Source organism: Propithecus coquereli, unplaced genomic scaffold (assembly GCF_000956105.1).
Source record: "Propithecus coquereli isolate 6110/MARCELLA unplaced genomic scaffold, Pcoq_1.0 Scaffold435, whole genome shotgun sequence".
Lineage (NCBI taxonomy): Eukaryota > Metazoa > Chordata > Mammalia > Primates > Indriidae > Propithecus > Propithecus coquereli.
The window spans coordinates 1,793,137-1,810,769 of record NW_012150119.1 but is presented as its reverse complement, the minus strand read 5'-3'; the positions used below and the strand labels follow the sequence as shown (position 1 = coordinate 1,810,769).

Sequence of the window (17,633 nt, the reverse complement as noted above, 5' to 3'; positions counted from 1 at the left end):
GACACAGCCTCTGGTTGAGGAGAGGCTGATTTTCCAAAACCATTTTCTTGGAAACAGCTGATTTTTTCCGAGGCACAAACCATGCAATTCCACTGGAATCCGCTAGGAGAACAGGGCCATGCCTGTCAACAGCCACATAGGCACCAACAACAAAGAGAAATTACAATCCTGCCTGTTCTGCTCTTTAAACAACTTATTTTATCCTGTAGTCTCGTAGTTATAAAAATTTTAAAAACAGGGTAATTAACAAAGCCTTGATTACTTGCTAGACCAACTTGCCTTGCTAAATTTAAATCAAAATACAATATGAAGCAAGATGTTCTATGTACAGGATATATGTTTAAACTTTTATCAATAATCATTTATTTTCATAGATCTTTTCGATTGTAGAAATACTTAGGATCCTAGTATGGGCTGGAGAGTGTAGGTGGAGCGGAGACTACTCACTGAAATCTACTGACTTCTTATTCCCTAGAAATAGAATTATAACTGGTGTGATTGAATTTCCCAGTCCTACTTACGGTTAGGTATGGCAATGTGATTTCCTCCCCAGTGGGTGTGGGAAGACGTGATGGTACCTTTGAGATAGCAGCTGAGCTTTCTCTACCCTCTCTCTTCCCCTTCCACGGACAAGAGCCTGGAAGTGGCAGTGAGCCCCATCTACCACAGAAATGAGGACGGGGCCCTAGGGAGTGGTGGAGCCACAGCATGGAAGGAACTTGTCCCCAAACTGGAACACTCACCTTGGACTATGACGTGGAGAGTAGACTTCTTTGTCCTTTAAGCTACATTATTCATGGAGTGTTTATCACCCCAGTGTAGCCATTCGCCCTAACTAAAATACTTCAGGATCCTCAACAATATGCAAGACTAAAGCCTTGCCTTCATAACTGGAGGGATGATAAGTTTGCATTATTGGACTCATGAGAGTCCCATCAAATGCATATTTAACTTCAGGGAATACAAATTTTCTAGTAGCATAGTCATTATACTGCTATTATAAAATAGTTTTTAAAAAGCACCTGTAATATTATACTTTATATAGGTACTCATGATACATTCTGTATTACCATGCATATTACATACTTATAATTAATAGATAAGATCCCCTATAATTTATAGAATTTGAAAGACTTTAAAGAATGTCTTACCTATATGAGATTTTTGCCCCAGATGTTGACATGAGACCCTCATCCCTACATTGGATGTAACAGCAACATACATAAGGCAGACTGTCCTGTTTTCACAATCTTGGTGCAAGTAAATCATTTTAGGAGGTAAGAGGAGGAAGAACATTTCTCTATGGAGTGGGTAGCATTTAACCTCTGGAGGGTCTGGGTTACAAGAGAAGACAGGGAGGCCAGCCCAAGCCATGGGAATGGTATAAGCGTGACCAAACACAAGAAGGCAAAAATGGTAAGGTGAACCTGGGAGGAAAAAGCCATCCCACTGGGATCCTGCAAAAGGGCCCCATAATTTTCTTCTCCAGATGCTGTCCTCCTTAGGCTCCTTCACTTACGCTCAGACAACCAGTGCCTTTTAAATTTCATCCATAGTGTCTCAGTTCGGGTAGCTGCTAAGTCCAGCTCCTGCCCACTCAAAGAATTTGAAGGGCCTCTGTATTGTGAGAAGATGTGTTCCTCTGCCCTCCTGTTTCCACAGAGTCAATTCTGGAGAAAGACTGCCATCTCTTCTCTCCATCCCCTTGTTCTCACTCTGTCCTTCCCACAAGAGAACACATGGCACCTTGGACAGCCCAGATCAGGACAGCCAGCTAGCCGCTGGTAAAGGGCAGAGTGACCATATTTGGGCACCATTTCTAGTGCATTGCCTGCACCCAAGTGTAGCTGAAGTGTCTTCCTAGATCCTCTAGGAAGGGGTGATTGATGAAATCCCCTGAACTTCTAGCATTAAAGGGGATTTGGCTGATTCACTCAGGTGAACATCACCAGTCTGGGCCTTGGGAGCTGGTTCTTCAGTCTTGGTGCCTGTGTTCTGTACCCCATTGGCTATTTACTCCCAGGCTCTAGAAGATGATCTCCCACCTTGCTAACTGTGCTGGATCCCCTGAGTCCTGCTTCCAGATTTCCTTGATTTGGAGCACCCCTGTACCCTGCCAGCAGAGACCATGCCTCTCACCTCAGCCACTCCACCTACCAAGGCCAAGGGCTGCCCATTTGGGCTCCACTCAGCTGGGCCTTGTTCCACTCCATATTCTCAGCCTAGGTATCTGTCTGTGCCTTCTTTCATGGGCTGGGTATCTGGACACTGGCCTTGGCCTACTTATTTTTAACTCTGCATTTGATTTCTATCCTTGGGTTGGGCTTGACATCTTAAGCTCTCATCTCACTTTCATCCTCTGGGTTTAAAATCTTTCCCTCTGCTTTTCCATTTTGACTAATTCTTCCATAGGATCCATGCTAAGCAACTCAGAATCTGCCAGAATGTGAAGCTTCCATTCAACTTTTGGTCCTGAACTCTTCTGCCCTTTGCATCTCACCTACTAGCCAAGGTCAGCCCTTCCTATACCTTTGACTGTGTGCACCCTGCCCCCATTTATCCGGCATAAATTCAAAGCCCTTAACTATATTTTAACAGCTTCAAAGAACGCCCATTACCTTCGTAACATTCCTTTTCCTTCTGAAAGTTACCTCCTCCCCTCTTTTTCACATGGAAAAACTTCTGTTTTTTCCTTTTGACCCAACTGCCACAACCTCCCTGCGCTCTCCAAAGGCTGCAGAGATAAAGAGCACGAAGGCTGAAGGTGCAGAATGCCCCCTCCCATTGCCTCGAGCCTAGCTTAGGCAGCCTTCTGTCCTCATTACTAACAGCGCTTGCTGCAGTGCCAACTTGCACTCCTCTTTACTGAAGCTGCATTTAGATTGAATTTGCTTTTATGCTTTCACTTTTGCTATGTGCTTCACTCTCTTAGAGCCCGGTTTATCATCTGAGTTTTAAAGAGTTAGAAATTTTTTCTCCTTGAACAATTTAGAAGCTCAATACCTTTGCTATTTTACTGTATATCATTCACAAGAAGTCTACAACGTTTTGGGAAAAGTCACAGATCACTCAATTGCACTTCAATTTAATTCAGTGAATGCTGCCACTGTTATATTTCCAATAATAGCCCACATCCATAAGCCAGTAAGTACCAGTGTTTTCCAAGAGGTACTTGAGGGAGAACTCAATGGCAAGAAAGAATCCATCCAGCAACATATCGTCAATATAGTTAACATAAGTCTTCCAGATATTGGAGGTTGAGTCTGCTGAAAATAGACCCAGATTTTCCTACAAAAGAAAGAAGAAAGCATATAAACCTCATTTAATACATGAGAGAACTGGCACAATCATCAATGGGAATAAAAACAACACATGGAGAAAAAAGCCTCCTTGTAAAGAATTTGCTGTTATGTGTGTATTGGATTCATTCTGTCTGGCTATAACCGTTGATTGAAAGGAACACAGAGCTAGACCATGAGGGGTATATGGGGCACCATCCTGCCCTAAGGAGGGAGGATGGGGTCAGGGCCACCCTCTCAGAAGGAATGCAGATGGGTGCAGTGCATGTGCAACACAAATGCTGTCTGATAGACCGAGGGGAAGCTGTGTAAGTGTAGAAGTGAGGGTAGGCAGAGGAAGGAATGCTAAGAGTAGAGGGCATTATAACTCAGGCTTATAAAAAATTTGAAGCTCAGCTCAGGTGCAGTGGCTCATGCCTGTAATCCCAGCACTTCAGGAGACTGACGGGGGAGAATCATTTGAGGCCAGGATTTCGAGACCAGCCTGAGCAACATAGCAAGATCCCATCACTACAAAAAATAAAAATTAGCTGGGCATGGTGGTGAGTGTCTATAGACCCAGCTACTTGGGAGGCTGAGGCAGGAGGATCGCTTGAGTCCAGGAGTTTGAGGTTTCTGTGAGCTATGATGATACCACTACACTCTAGCCTGGGCAACAGAGTGAGACCCTGTCTCAGAAAATAAATAAATTAATTAAAAAAGAGGTTAAGAGAAGCAAAGCATTTCCTGGATAATCCTTAGAAATGAGTTGGAGTGTTTTGTGGTTTGTTGGGAGTTAGCTACTCTCCCAGCAAAACAGGTCTCAGGCAAGATTGTCGCAAGAGATTTGGAAATAATAGAGACAGAGAAAAAGTGTAGTTTAAAGTGATGGGGGAGTCAAGGGTCCTCCAGCATTCCCATGAGTCAGGAGACACTGAGTGAAGCCTCACATCAGTATTTACTGTCACAGTAAGCAGTTGTCCTTGGTCATAGAATTATGTGTACAAATCATTTGTTTAGGTTTTAAGGTTTCCCAAAGGTTTTAAGGGACCCTTACCTAATTTTTTCCACAAAAGTAAATGGTTATAAGATTTTTCTAAGATAAATATTTTAAGTCCTAAGTTAAGAATAGACCTAGATGAGCATATAAGTTAAAGGTAAAAATGTATAAAGTAGGAACACTGAGTCTGTATATTAATCTAATCTATTTTTCTATATACTGAGACATGTGGTCAGGAGGGAAGCAGGAATAGTCTTGAAGTTTAAGATAGTTCCAGCTATAAGTTGTCTGCTGGGCTGGCATTTTTGGGCCTTGGACCCCATGTCAAGTTCTGCCTTGCACAAACTCAAGGCGATGGCTTGAAGGCCTCAAAACAGCGCCGCCTTGCAGACCCCTCTGATCGGTAGAATGCCCACCTTGTTGTTAAGCAGTTTCTGGTCTGTGAACTAACACACTCACAGATTCCTTCAAGACCAAGCCCTGCAAAACTCCTGAAACTTTTCATGTCTCTTAATTCTATATCCCAACAGTGGTTGACATTTAATATTAACTAAAAACCTTCATCATACTGAGTGATTTAGAAAACGCATACACATAAACAAATGCCTTTCTCTCTCTCTCTTTCTCTTTCTATCTCTCTCTCTCCCCCTCTCTCTCCTTCTCTTTTACATGATACAGTTCCTGACCTGTTGGAGCCCAAGCATCACCATGGTAACAAGTTTCGACTTCAAGGAGAGGAAATCTAAATGCAATGACAAGCACGGACATCACATTTACTCTTCATCATTTCCATTATTAAGACTTTTTACAGTGACTTTCCAATTACCTGATATCTTCAGGGAAAGCAGTAACTACCTTGCAAAAGTAACTTTTCCAGGTGACTCACATCTACCCCTTTAGGAAGTATAGCCATGTTATAAATCCCTCTGGATTTAAACAATCTCATGATCCTGCCTTTAAGTGACACAACTCTAAAATTTCAAGATACAGTACCTACACCTTTCCTTCCTAAGTAGACTTAAAATGTTCTTAATAACTTCAAATACATTATTATGCAAATCACAACACAGTGACAATATAGAGTTGCTCTCAGGTGTTGTTAAGATGTGTACACCTGTTTGCTTGTACATTAAACAAGTTTTAGCTTTTGTGACTGCTTTGTATAATTGTTTTATCTCCCTATTGTCAAGCTATCAATATGACTGTCTGTACCTTTCACCTTTGTTTACTATCTCAAATCTTCTGCTGTCTAAGGAACAAATGTGCTGGAATTTTCTGTGAAATAAAAAGAAATAGTTTAGGCTTCTGATGCTAATGAAGCAGAAGAATGAGACTGTACTTGTCCTCCTTCTGCAAACTACAGAACTGGGTGTAGCACAAACAACTGTGTTGGGCAATTGGATAACAGGCAGTACAGAGATGTGATCCTTGAGGTAAGGGAGACACTCAAGATGAATGTCACAACTACCTGCTTTTCTACCCAAAGGTAACTTCCAAACCATAGCACAGGGTGGTGGAGCTCAGTTACAGCACCCCTCTGATGGGCACAGAAGACAGAATTTGGAGTTGGGGTTGCTGAGACAGCCGGGTCCTCTTGAGTCTTTGATTGAGTATTAAGCTGCACATGTTTAGGGTGAGACTCTGTAAGATCTGACAGAGGATATTCACAGGGGGCTTGAAGCTGAATGGAAATTACGTAGGTCACATAGTGTTAGGAGACGTTAGAGGTCAGTCAGAAATAATGAAAAGATCGTTCAGATAATCCAGGAATTCAGTGGAGACCCCAAAAATGCCATGCTTTAGGATGAGAGCTACTCAATTTAGAGTAAGTCCTCTTTAGATCCTCCCTAAAAAAGCTTGAAAGTGAATCTCAACAAAGTTAATGTGATCTATCAGGAAGCTAACTTCCCGCCAAAACAAAAACTCAAATTCTTTAAAGGAAATAATACTCACATATTCAAGTGGCATCCAACATGTCTAGCATATAATAAAAATTACTAGACATGCAAAGAATCAGAAAAATGTGACATTTAGCCAGAAGGGAGAATAGTCACTAAGAACAGACTCAGAAAATAGTCTGGGTAGGTCCCTGATGTCAAAGCTGTCATACCAACCCTGGAATGACTACTTGTTAGACTTATTTTACGTCAAAGAAAAATAAAATTCTGCCTCATTTTAAACAGAGAGAGAAAAAAGCAGACTAAGAAAGTAACATAAACGTTAAAATTAGCAGACAAATACATCATAATTTGAGAAAACCTCCCAAATTTGGTGAAAACAGATTCAAGAAGCTTACAAACTCCAAGCAGGATGAATAAAATGAGAACCCACTTAAGCCCATTATCAACAAACCGAAAAAATATCAATGGTTAAAAAAAATTCTATTAAAAACTATAGTAATTAAAGCAGCATGGCACTGGCGCAAGAACAGGGACATAGACCAATGGAACAGAACTGAGAACCGAGATATAAAACTATCCTCATATAGCCACCTAATCTTTAACAAAGCAAGCAAAAACATACACCGGGGAAAAGAATCCTTATTCAATAAATGGTACTGGGAAATTGGATAGCCACACGTAGAAGACTGAAACAGGATCCGCACCTTTCACCTCTCACAAAAATCAACTCACGCTGGATAACAGACTGAAACCTAAGGTATGAAATTATAAGAATTCTGGAAGAAAATGTTGGAAAAACTCTTATAGACATTAGCCTAGGCAAAGAATTTATGAAGAAGACCCCAAAGGCAATCACAGCAACAACAAAAATAAATAAATGAGCCCTGATCAAATTAAAAAGCTTCTGCACAGCCAAGGAAACTATCACGAGAGTAAACAGACAACCTACAGAATGGAAGAAAATATTTGCATGTAACACATCCAATAAAGGGCCGATAACTAGACTCTATATAGAACTCAGGAAAATCAGCAAGAAAAAATCAAACAACCCTATCAAAAAGTGGGCAAAGGAAATGAACAGAAACTTTTCAAAAGAAGATAGACTAATGGCCAAGAAACATATGAAAAAATGCTCAAATCTCTAATCATCAGGGAAATGCAAATCAAAACCATAATGAGATATCACTTATTTCCAGTGAGAATGGCCTTTACCAAAAAGTCCCAAAACAATAAATGTTGGCGTGGATGTGGAGAGATAGGAACATTCATACACTGCTGGTGGGACTCCAAACTACTACAACCTCTATGGAAAGCAGTATGGAGATATCTCAAAGAGCTACAAGTAGACTACCATTTGATCCAGCAATCCTATTACTGGGCATCTAGCCAAAGGAAAAAATGACATTCTATAAAAAAGACATCTGCACTAGAATATTTACAGCAACACAATTCACAATTGCAAAGATGTGGAAACAGCCCAAGTGCCCATCACCACATGAGTGGATTAATAAAATGTGGTATATGTATACCATGAAGTTCTATTCACCCACATAAAACAATGGTGATCTAGCACCTCTTGTATTATCCTGGATAGAGCTGGAGCCCATTCTACTAAGTGAGGTATCCCAAGAATGGAAAAACAAGCACCACATGTACTCACCATCAAATTGGTATTAACTGATCAACACTTATGTGCACATATAGTAGTGACATTCATCAGGTATCAAGGCGGGAGGAGGGGATGGGTATATTCACACCTAATGGGTGAAGTGCACACCATCTGGGGGATGGACATGCTTGAAGCTCTGAGTCGAGTGGGGCAAAGACCATATATGTAACCTAAACATTTGTACCCTCGTAATATGCTGAAATGAAAATAAATAAATAATAAATAAATAAATAAATGAATGAATAAAAATAAAAGCAGCCTGAGAGAAACAGTGCATTGCATATAGAAGAACAAAGATAAATTATGGCTGGCTTCTTATAAGAAACATTGGATGGTAGAAGATAATGAAATAACTTATGAAAGTAAAACTAAACTATCTACATGGAATTCTAGATCTAATGAAACTATCCTTCAAAAACAAAGGTGAAATAAGAACATTTTCAGATGAACAAAAACTGAAAGAATTTGTCACCAGAAGACCTGAATTTCAAGAAATACTAAAGAAATTTCTTCAGGCTGAAGAGAAATTACCACAGATAATAACTCATATCAATACAAGGGAATAACAAGCCTGAAAATGGCTTGTCATTGAGTATTTAGGTAAATATTAAACACCATAAATATTTTTCCTAAAATTTTAAAGCAAAAATTATAATATTGTATTGTGGGGTTTAATATATGTATTAATATATGTTATATATATTGTATATATCACACAAAAATAGTAAAAAATGATGAGGTGAGGGGTTAAATTAAAACATACTGTTGCAAGGTTTCTATATTTCATGGGAAAACTAAGTAGATTGTGGTAAGTTTGAGATGCATACTGAAACCTATAATAGCCACTAGAAATGGAATGCAAAAAGGTAAAGATGAGATGTGAATTGATAAAATAGAATACTAGAAATATGTAATTAATTAACAAGAAGGTGAGAATGGGAGAGCAGAGGAACAGAAAATAAATGAATCAAATAGAAAACAAATAGCAAAATGGTAGCGCTAAATCCAACCATATCAATACTTACATTAAATGTTAATAGTCTGTGCATGCCAGTAGGTAGAGTTGTTAGACTTAAAAATGTAAGTTTCTACCATATACTAACTATAAAGAGGAGAAATTTAAATCCAAAGAAACAAATAGGTTGAATGTAAAATGGTGGGAAAAGATGCATAATACAAAAAGTGAAATAATGAATCAGGAAGGAAAGACTATATTGTTATCAGGAAAAGTAGACTTTGAGACAAGGCAGTATTATTAGAAATAAAAAGGGAATTTCATAATGATGAAATGGTCAGTTCATCAGGAAGTTATAATAATCATAAGTGTGTCAGTACCTATTAACAGAACTTCAAGCATGTGATGAAAAATCTGACAAAACTAAAGGATTAAATAGACAAATCCACAATTATAGGTGGAGATTTTAACACTCTACCTTCCATAATTGATAGAAAAAATAGAAAAGTCAGAAAGGAGACAAGATCAGAACAATACTATCAACTTCTTTGAACTATTCGTATTTACAGAACTCTATACCCGACAACAGAAGAATAAACATTATTGTCAAGTGCCCAAGTAGCATTCCAGAAGATAGACCACATTCTGGGTCATGGAACAAGCCTCAGTGAATTCCGAAAAGTTGAAATCATACATAGTATCTTCTCTGAGCACAACAGAACTAAATTTGGTATCAATTTTATTAAGATATCTAGAGAAGTCTGAATATTAAACAACATACTTCTAAATGACCATTAAGTTAAAGAAGTAATAATAAGAGAGAACAGTTAAAACTGAATGACAATCAGAATGAGGCAGATCAAATTTGAGGAATGAAACTAAATCACTGCTAAAAGGGAAACTAATATCATCAAATGCCTATATTAGAAAGAAAAAAAGGCATAAAATCAATACCCTAAGTTTGTACCCTAAGAAGCTAAAAAATTTTTAAAAAGATAAGCAATTAACCCCAAAATAACTTGAATAAAATAACAAAAAACAGAAATTAATAAATTAGAAAGCAACGGAATAGAGATAATTAGCAAAGTCAAAATTTAGTTCTTTGGAAAGATTCATAAAATTGAAAAAAAAAAAAACCCTAGCAAAACTGACAAAGAAAAAAAAGAAAACCGTGAATTACCAATATTAAGAATGAAAAAGATGGATCACTACAGATCCTATAGACACATAATGATAATAAAAAAATTATGAACAATTCTTTGGGAAACTGTTGTGCAAGTTACGTAGAATGTTAAACATATATGTACCTATGACTCTTGAAATTTTTAAGAGAAATGAAAACACATGTCCATGGAATAACTTATATAAGACTGTATATAACAGCTTTATTTATAGTAGCCAAAGTCTAGAATAACTTAAAGACCATCATTAGGGGAATGGATGAACAAGTTCTGTTATATTTGAGCAATGGAACTCTAGCAATAAAAAGAAACAGACTCCTCATAAATGCAATAATGTGGATGAATTTCAATAACATTACACTAAGTATAAAAAGGCAGAAACAAAAGAGTACATGCCACATAATTTCATTCATATGAAAAGACACCTACTTTATAATGACAGAAAGCTGATCAGTGATTAACTAGGGCTGGGGGGAGGATGGAAGTGGATTGACTGGGAGGAGAGACAAGTGGGACTTTCTAGGGTGGTGGCGAGGTTCTGTCCTCTCACAGTTACCTGAGTGTGTACGCTTGTAAAAACTTACTGAATTCTATGTCTGTACATTGTACTATATAGATACTATACTATGACTTTAATAAATGAATAATCTGTTATACTTAAATACTCAATAATGGGATGAGTTAGTCAAACCATGGTTTATCCATACAATTAAACATCATGCATGATCTTATAGAATGCTAATTAGTGACGCAGGCAGTTATTGGGTATACACTGTTTTAAAAAATCAGGTTATAGAACTATAGTGTACGATGATTACATTTTTGTAAAATTACATCTGTGTAGATAGAAAATGCTCAAAAGAAAAAGTCAGTTATTTTATTCAACACATTTATTGAACACCTACTATGTACCAGTGGGCAGAAAAAGACAAAAAATCCCTTCTGTTCATGGAACCTCTGTTCACTGATTTTTATTTAAAAAATTTAAATCATCAAAATGTAAACATTATTTAAGGCCTAATTACTAAGTTTTGTGTTTGGCCCAAGGGGTTCTCCTGATTAACCTGGAGGTTATACAGTATACTGGATAAATGCAGAGTTTGAGTTAGACAGTTCTGCCTCATCTTAGCTGGGCAGCTTTAGTCAATTAATTTAACCTCTCTGTGCCTTCTAAAGCATCTGAACTTTTAAAAAAACTTTTGCAACAAGTATTTTGGCTTGAGGCCATTTTTGGTTATTTCCTGGTTTATCTCTGAACAACTAAAATATTACAATATGTATTTTTTTCTAGGTCACTGTGCTTGTCTCACTGATTAGCCAATTTAATTCTTTAAATTTTCTCTCATTCTGACTTTCAAGAGCAAGGATTTGAGCATTTGTCATCACACGGATAGATAGATACATACGTATGTACATACATAGAGTTTTTAAACTTTTAAAAACTTAAGTAGTTTCTTGTCTTTGTGTGATGGCTTTCTTCCTCGTCAAAGCATGTCTCTTACATTTTCTTGGTATTCAGTATAGGGCCTTGGATGGTTTTGAAAACACAGCTGATGGATGGATGGATGGATGGGTGGACAAAAGAAAAATAGACGAAAAGTGGATGTCTGGGTTCTACAGTAGCTACTGAATTACTGGATATGGGGCCGGAAGGGGTTAAAAATAAATCAAATTGAGGGACTCTATCTCTTAAAGCCAAAATATCAGCAATTATCTTCTTTTCTTAAATCTGGTCATCACCAGTGCTTAAGGCTCGACATTTTCATCGTGCTTCAAACGACAGGCAACCCACAGATAACAACCATGATTCACTTGTGACTTCTCACATGAGTCAACCTGTCAGACACTGCCCTATGGCTACTTCAGTAGGCTTGGAGCTGGTGGCCATTTATAACCCTTGTCCACTGTTCACAAGGAAGCTTTAGCTTCAATGAAGGGACACAAAGTTGCCCTGACCACAGTGAAGGGTGGAGCTTTCCTGCATGAAAAAGCAGCATTCTGCATTTTCCTTCTTCTTAAATGCAGTTAGGGACCCCACGGTAATCTTCCATCTCTTTAGGCTCTATAGGGCTAGCTATAAGGATGATGCTGGAAGACCACACTAGGTTGTGTGGGAAGTTGGGCACAGAGGCGGTTAGTGCAGTGGATAATTTAAGATTTTGCCTTTGGCATCTCCTACCCCCGTGGAGTTAGGTGTGAGACTTCAGTCATGTGACAATTAAGTGGTGTCACCATTAAGACAGTATTAATTTTGACACGTTGATGCCAGAATGCTACACTTCACTCCCCCTATTAGCTTTATTCTTTCGCTATCAGTATAAACTTCTATCCTTGACTACAAAAGACACAGCATCTATTGATTGTTCTAATTTCCAAATCACTTTTGGCAGCCAAACACACTTCTTGATGCTTTCCCTATACTCATGGTATGTGTGTCTAGGAAGTTGGTTATTACCTGTACAAGGGCATGAATCTTAAGGCCAGATTCTCTGATGAGATTGTAATATTTTTGCATTCGATCATGCTGATCATCCAGAGAAAGAAGGCATTCCTTTTTTCCATCTTTTCTCTTCAATATTGGAGCCACCCATGTTTTCATGATGCTTTGAATCTCTTCCACATTGTCTTTAGTTTTCTGAATTCTTTGTTCAAGATCATGAATACTACTGGTGAGCTGAATGATATAATCCCAAATGCCTGCCCCCCAAAAGAAATATAATTAATTGAAATAGCCTACAGTGGCATAGCTAAAAGTCTAGTTGCTGTGAAAGATAAGGATTTAATACTTTCAGGCTTTACAAGACTTTTCTGCACAGTTTCAGAACATATTCCTTTCTAGTTGCATCAAAAAGCCAACCTTTACCCTGATACTGAGTATGGAGGAAGAGAAACAAGGAGGCAATGCTTACTTTCCAAGCACGCAAAAGTTGGTACAATTGCTAAGAAATACAATTTTACATCCAGATGCCAGTGAAACTTAATGACTTTATTTGGGTTAATCCATTTTTTTAGCACTTTCACTGTGTTAAATGTTGAAAATGTCATTCCCTCTTATATACGAAATAAAGTTCTAACTTGTTTAATATGTCATTCCAAGGCTTTCATGAGTTGACTGTGACCTTCTTTTCAAACTTTAAGTCTTCTGAGCACCCTAATTCAAATGAATTTCCCTCCCTTGTGATTCATCGTGCTTTATTTTTAACTCAATGATGGCTTTTTATCATAGCCAGTCTTGTATGGTTGTATAATACATGTGTCTGTTGTTGCAGCTAAAGGTGAGCTTTCTGAGTGTAGGCCCCATTCCCCTTACACTCCACGTCGCAGATTCTCCCTGCAGTCAGTCCCACTGTTAGTGCCCTGCACATGTTAATCAATAAAAATTTATTGAATTGAATTGAGGGATACCAGAGAAATAAATGCATAGTTCCCTCCTTTAAGATGTTTACAATCTAGTTAAGAAAATTAAATAACAATAATATAGTAAGAGCTCTAATTCATGGAGTGCCTTTTATGCTGGAGACTGTGGGAGCTCTTATGCAACCTCTGAGCCTCCTGAAGTGCATGACAGCAAAGTTTTCTAAATCTACCAATCACATCCAAAGAGAAGAAAGAAGATAAATACCAACGCTCCTTGGCTTCTCTGCTTGGACATGTGTCAAACGAAAGGTTAGACTTGTATTTCAAATCCAAATCAGATTACCAGGGAATAATCTGAGATTGTCTTAACTTTATTAGATCCTGAAATCCCAACATTTTTCAGACTCCAGGTGGTGCCCTGTTACCTTCTGTTTTCCAGTTCAGAGTCTCCTCTGCTGCTTTCAGGCGGAGATCAATATTTTGCAGCTCTTCCTCCACTAATGCAAATTCCACCTCTAGCAGACTTCTCATAACCTTGTTGTACCAATTTGCCATCAACTCCAAATTAGCCACAAGCTGCCAGTAGAATTCCCTGGAGGAGAACATGGTTGCTGCTGTCTCAGGGATGTGCTTCATCGCTCTGGGTTCAAGATAGCTCATTTCTTTCAGCACTGAAACCAGCTGGAGAAAGAGAAACACAGTGGCTGCAGTTCAAGCATGGTGAATAGGCTGCAGCATTGGTCCAGGACTGGGGAATCCCAGGGGCCCAAAGACCTTTTGCCTCCTCTTAACTTCGGGTCCTACCAGTTCCTTAAATCTAGTCTCAGAGAAAGAAAATCAAGTATTAGGCAGAAGGAAGATGACTCAGAAAGGAGCAAAGTTTTCCAGATCTGTAAATCACAAAGGAAGGGCAAGAAGAGGAAAATCTGAGGAAGGAGACATCAGAGACAGCAGGGAGGGACTCTGCCTTCTGTGCCTTGGGGCATGTGGCTGCTGAACCGATAGGGGCAAGCTAACCACGCCAGGTGTCCTCGAGGTGTGGAGGAGGATCATCTGGCCTGGGCCACCTATATTCATGAGGAGCCTCAAGTTCAGACTTTCGGTATTCTCTCCAACGAGACCATTCACACAGTCAGAGAGACACTGACAGATGGAGAGGAGATGCCCATGATAAACCTTTAATTGTTTCATATAATCATTTGGATAATCTTGCAATTTCTATAACCCCGTGCTGGCATTTCATTGTGTCTTAATATACTAGAAGGTCAGGAAATGGAAGTTATCCAGGCCTCTCCGAACTTCTGCGGGGCCCCGAGCTTAGTGGCAACTGAAGAAGTGAGAAGCCAAGCAGAGGCCACCAATGGAGTGTCTAGGCACCCTCTTCTTTATCCTTTCTTATTTATCAATGTCTCTACCTGAACCTATGCGGACTTATGTGTATAGGCATAGGTGACAAAATAGGTGCAAAGCCATAGGTTCTCCCTGTCTCCATCTAGAGACACCTGGGCCCCCAGCTCTCCTTGCAGTGCTCAGGGTTAGTTCTTTGTTGCTGCTGAAGGACTCAGAGTTAAGACAAATGCTAATCATTTGGTGGGGGAAATGGACCCAGTCTCCCAGTTTACTTTGAAATAAGCTGAAGATGGATATTAAAATTTTAACTGTAAAAAGTAAAAAACAAAAAAAAATTAAAAGACTTAAATGTAAGACCTAAAACTATAAAAATTCTAGTAGAACGTTTAGGAAAAACACTTCTGAACATTGGTCTAGACAAAGAATTTATGACTAAAACCAAAAGCAAATACAACAAAACCAAAAATAAATAAATGGCACTTAAGTAAACTAAAAAGCTCTGCACAGCAAAAAAAAAATAATCAACAGAGTAAACAGAAAACATACAGAATGGGAGAAAATATTCACAAACTATACATCTGACAAAGGACTGATATCCAGCATCTACAAGAAATTCAAACAAATCAGCAGGAATAAAACAAAGAACCCAGTTAAAAAGCAAGACAAATACATGAACAGACATTTTTCAAAAGAAGATATACAAATGGCTGACAAACATTAAAAAATGCTTAACATCACTAATCATCAGGGAAATGCATATTAAAACCACAGTGAGATAACACCTTACCATTGTCAGAACAGCCATTATTAAAAAGTCAAAAACCAACAGATGTTAAAAGGGCATGCTTATACACTGTTGGTGGAAATATAAACTAGTGCAACCTCTGTGGAAAACAGTATGGAGATTCCTCAAAGAATTAAAAGTAGACCCATCATTTGATCCACCAATTCCACTACTGGGTATATGCCCAAAGGAAAAGACGTCATTTTATAAAAAAGAAACATGTACTCGTATGTTTATCACAGCACAATTCACAATTGCAAAGATATGGAAACAACATAAGTGTCCATCAATTCATGAGTGGATGAGGAAAATGTGGTGTATACACACACACACACACACACACACACACACACACCATGGAGTACTACCCAGCTATAAAAAAGAATGAAATGTCTTTCACGGCAACTTGGATGGAACTGGAGGCCATTATCCCAAGTGAAGTATCTCAGGAATGGAAAAACAAATACCACATGTACTCACTTGTAACTGGGAGCTAAGCAATGGGTATTCAGGTCACACAGAGCGGGATAATGGACTTTGGAGACTCAGAAGAGGGGAGGTGAGAAGTGGGTAAGGGAACAAAAATCACCTGTCAGGTAAGATGTATACTATTTGGGTACACTAAAAGCTCTGACTTCTCCACTATTCAATTCATCCATGTAACAAAAAACTACTTGTACCTCCTAAATCTATTGAAATAAATGATAGATAAATAGAAATAAATAAATAAAATATGCTTGGCTATTGATATAATAATGGAGGTAGAGAAGGCCATTCCAAACATAAAACCACAAAGTGAAACATAAAAGTTTTTGTGCATAAAACATCATACACATAAAAAAATGGTCAACTTAAAGTGGCAAAAATATTCGAAGCCAGTTTCTTAATATCTGACAAATATTTTCTGAATATCTTAAAAAATTCAAAGGAAGAGTGGGTATTTTCACTAGAAAATGGACAAAGGGCATGAACGAGAAATACATAGAAGAAGAAATATAAGCAACCAGTGAACACATGACAAAGTTCAACTTTACTTGTAATCAAATAAATACAAATTAATAAAACATTGAGATATACTGTTTTTAGTTCAATAGGCTAGAAACTACTTGAAGAAATGAATAATATCTGGTTGGCAGGAAAATGACTGAGTTCAATCTTTCTGAAGAACAAGTTGATAATATACATGAAAAGCTTCAGAATGTGAATACCCTTTAGCCCAGAAATTCCATTTCTAGGCACTATCTTAAAGAAATAATCAAGAATGGATGCAACAGTAACTAAGGATGTTTATTGTAGCATTATTTATGCCATATTTTACGCAATCTAAGATGTCATCAACTGTAATATTCACTATTATTTTGTGTTTAACTAAAGAAGAGAGAAAAAATGTGATCTATTAAACTACAAACATGCCAATTTCATAGACATAAATATGTAAAAAAAAAAAGTACATCCTAGAATCAATGAAATGCAGACTGATGAAACTGTAAAATAATTTAAAGGTCCAACAATAGGGCATTTAAAATAATTTACATAAATTAAAAAATTAACTTATATAATTCTTGCCCTGTCCCCAGAGGAGCCCATCTCTGCTCACGTCCCTCTAGGTGGGTAAGTGTGTTACGGTTCATTCTTAATAGCTCAGCTATGGCCACATTGCTTGCAGTCGTATGTCAAGGGGTGATGGTGGCTCTTCTTTGACTTGTTATGCTTGTAATTGTCCCCCCTCAACTCACATTATTGTTTAGGTGTTTATCTTCTCTCACCCTTTCCTTTTTTCTCTGTTCTTTCCCTCTATCATCTACAAACAGCCATAAAGTACCTACCATGTGCTACACACTGGAGCAGATAGAGTCTTTGTCCTTGGAGTCTATAGAGGAGGCTGGTCCATCTTCAAGACTGGACCATGTATGGTCTCACACCAAGGACTTATTACTGTATTATAACATGGAGACCATGGCCTAGTTGATAATCCAGTCATCTTTTGGGGCATTTAGTATTCCATATTGCTCATAGAGAATGCTCATAAAATTGCTTCAAGGAGTTAAGTGAGTTAAACAATAGACTCACATCTTGCCAAAGTGAAGCAATGAATTCTCTAACTTCCCTTGTTGACTTAGATTCCAGGGGGAGGGAACTAATGCTCTACCTAAACTGC

At 38.2% G+C, this 17,633-nt stretch overlaps 1 protein-coding gene across 1 annotated transcript in view; it reads right to left on the bottom strand.

Annotated features, from left to right (window-relative positions):
• DNAH9 (dynein, axonemal, heavy chain 9) overlaps nucleotides 1-17,633 on the bottom strand; it is a 313,557-nt gene that overhangs the window by 256,142 nt on the left and 39,782 nt on the right. The window contains exons 13-15 of the mRNA XM_012653931.1: nucleotides 13,767-14,022; nucleotides 12,440-12,681; nucleotides 3,153-3,288 (exon numbers count right to left, since the gene is read on the bottom strand). Of these exons, the coding sequence (XP_012509385.1) occupies nucleotides 3,153-3,288; nucleotides 12,440-12,681; nucleotides 13,767-14,022 (634 nt within the window). The remainder of the gene's footprint in view (nucleotides 1-3,152; nucleotides 3,289-12,439; nucleotides 12,682-13,766; nucleotides 14,023-17,633) is intronic.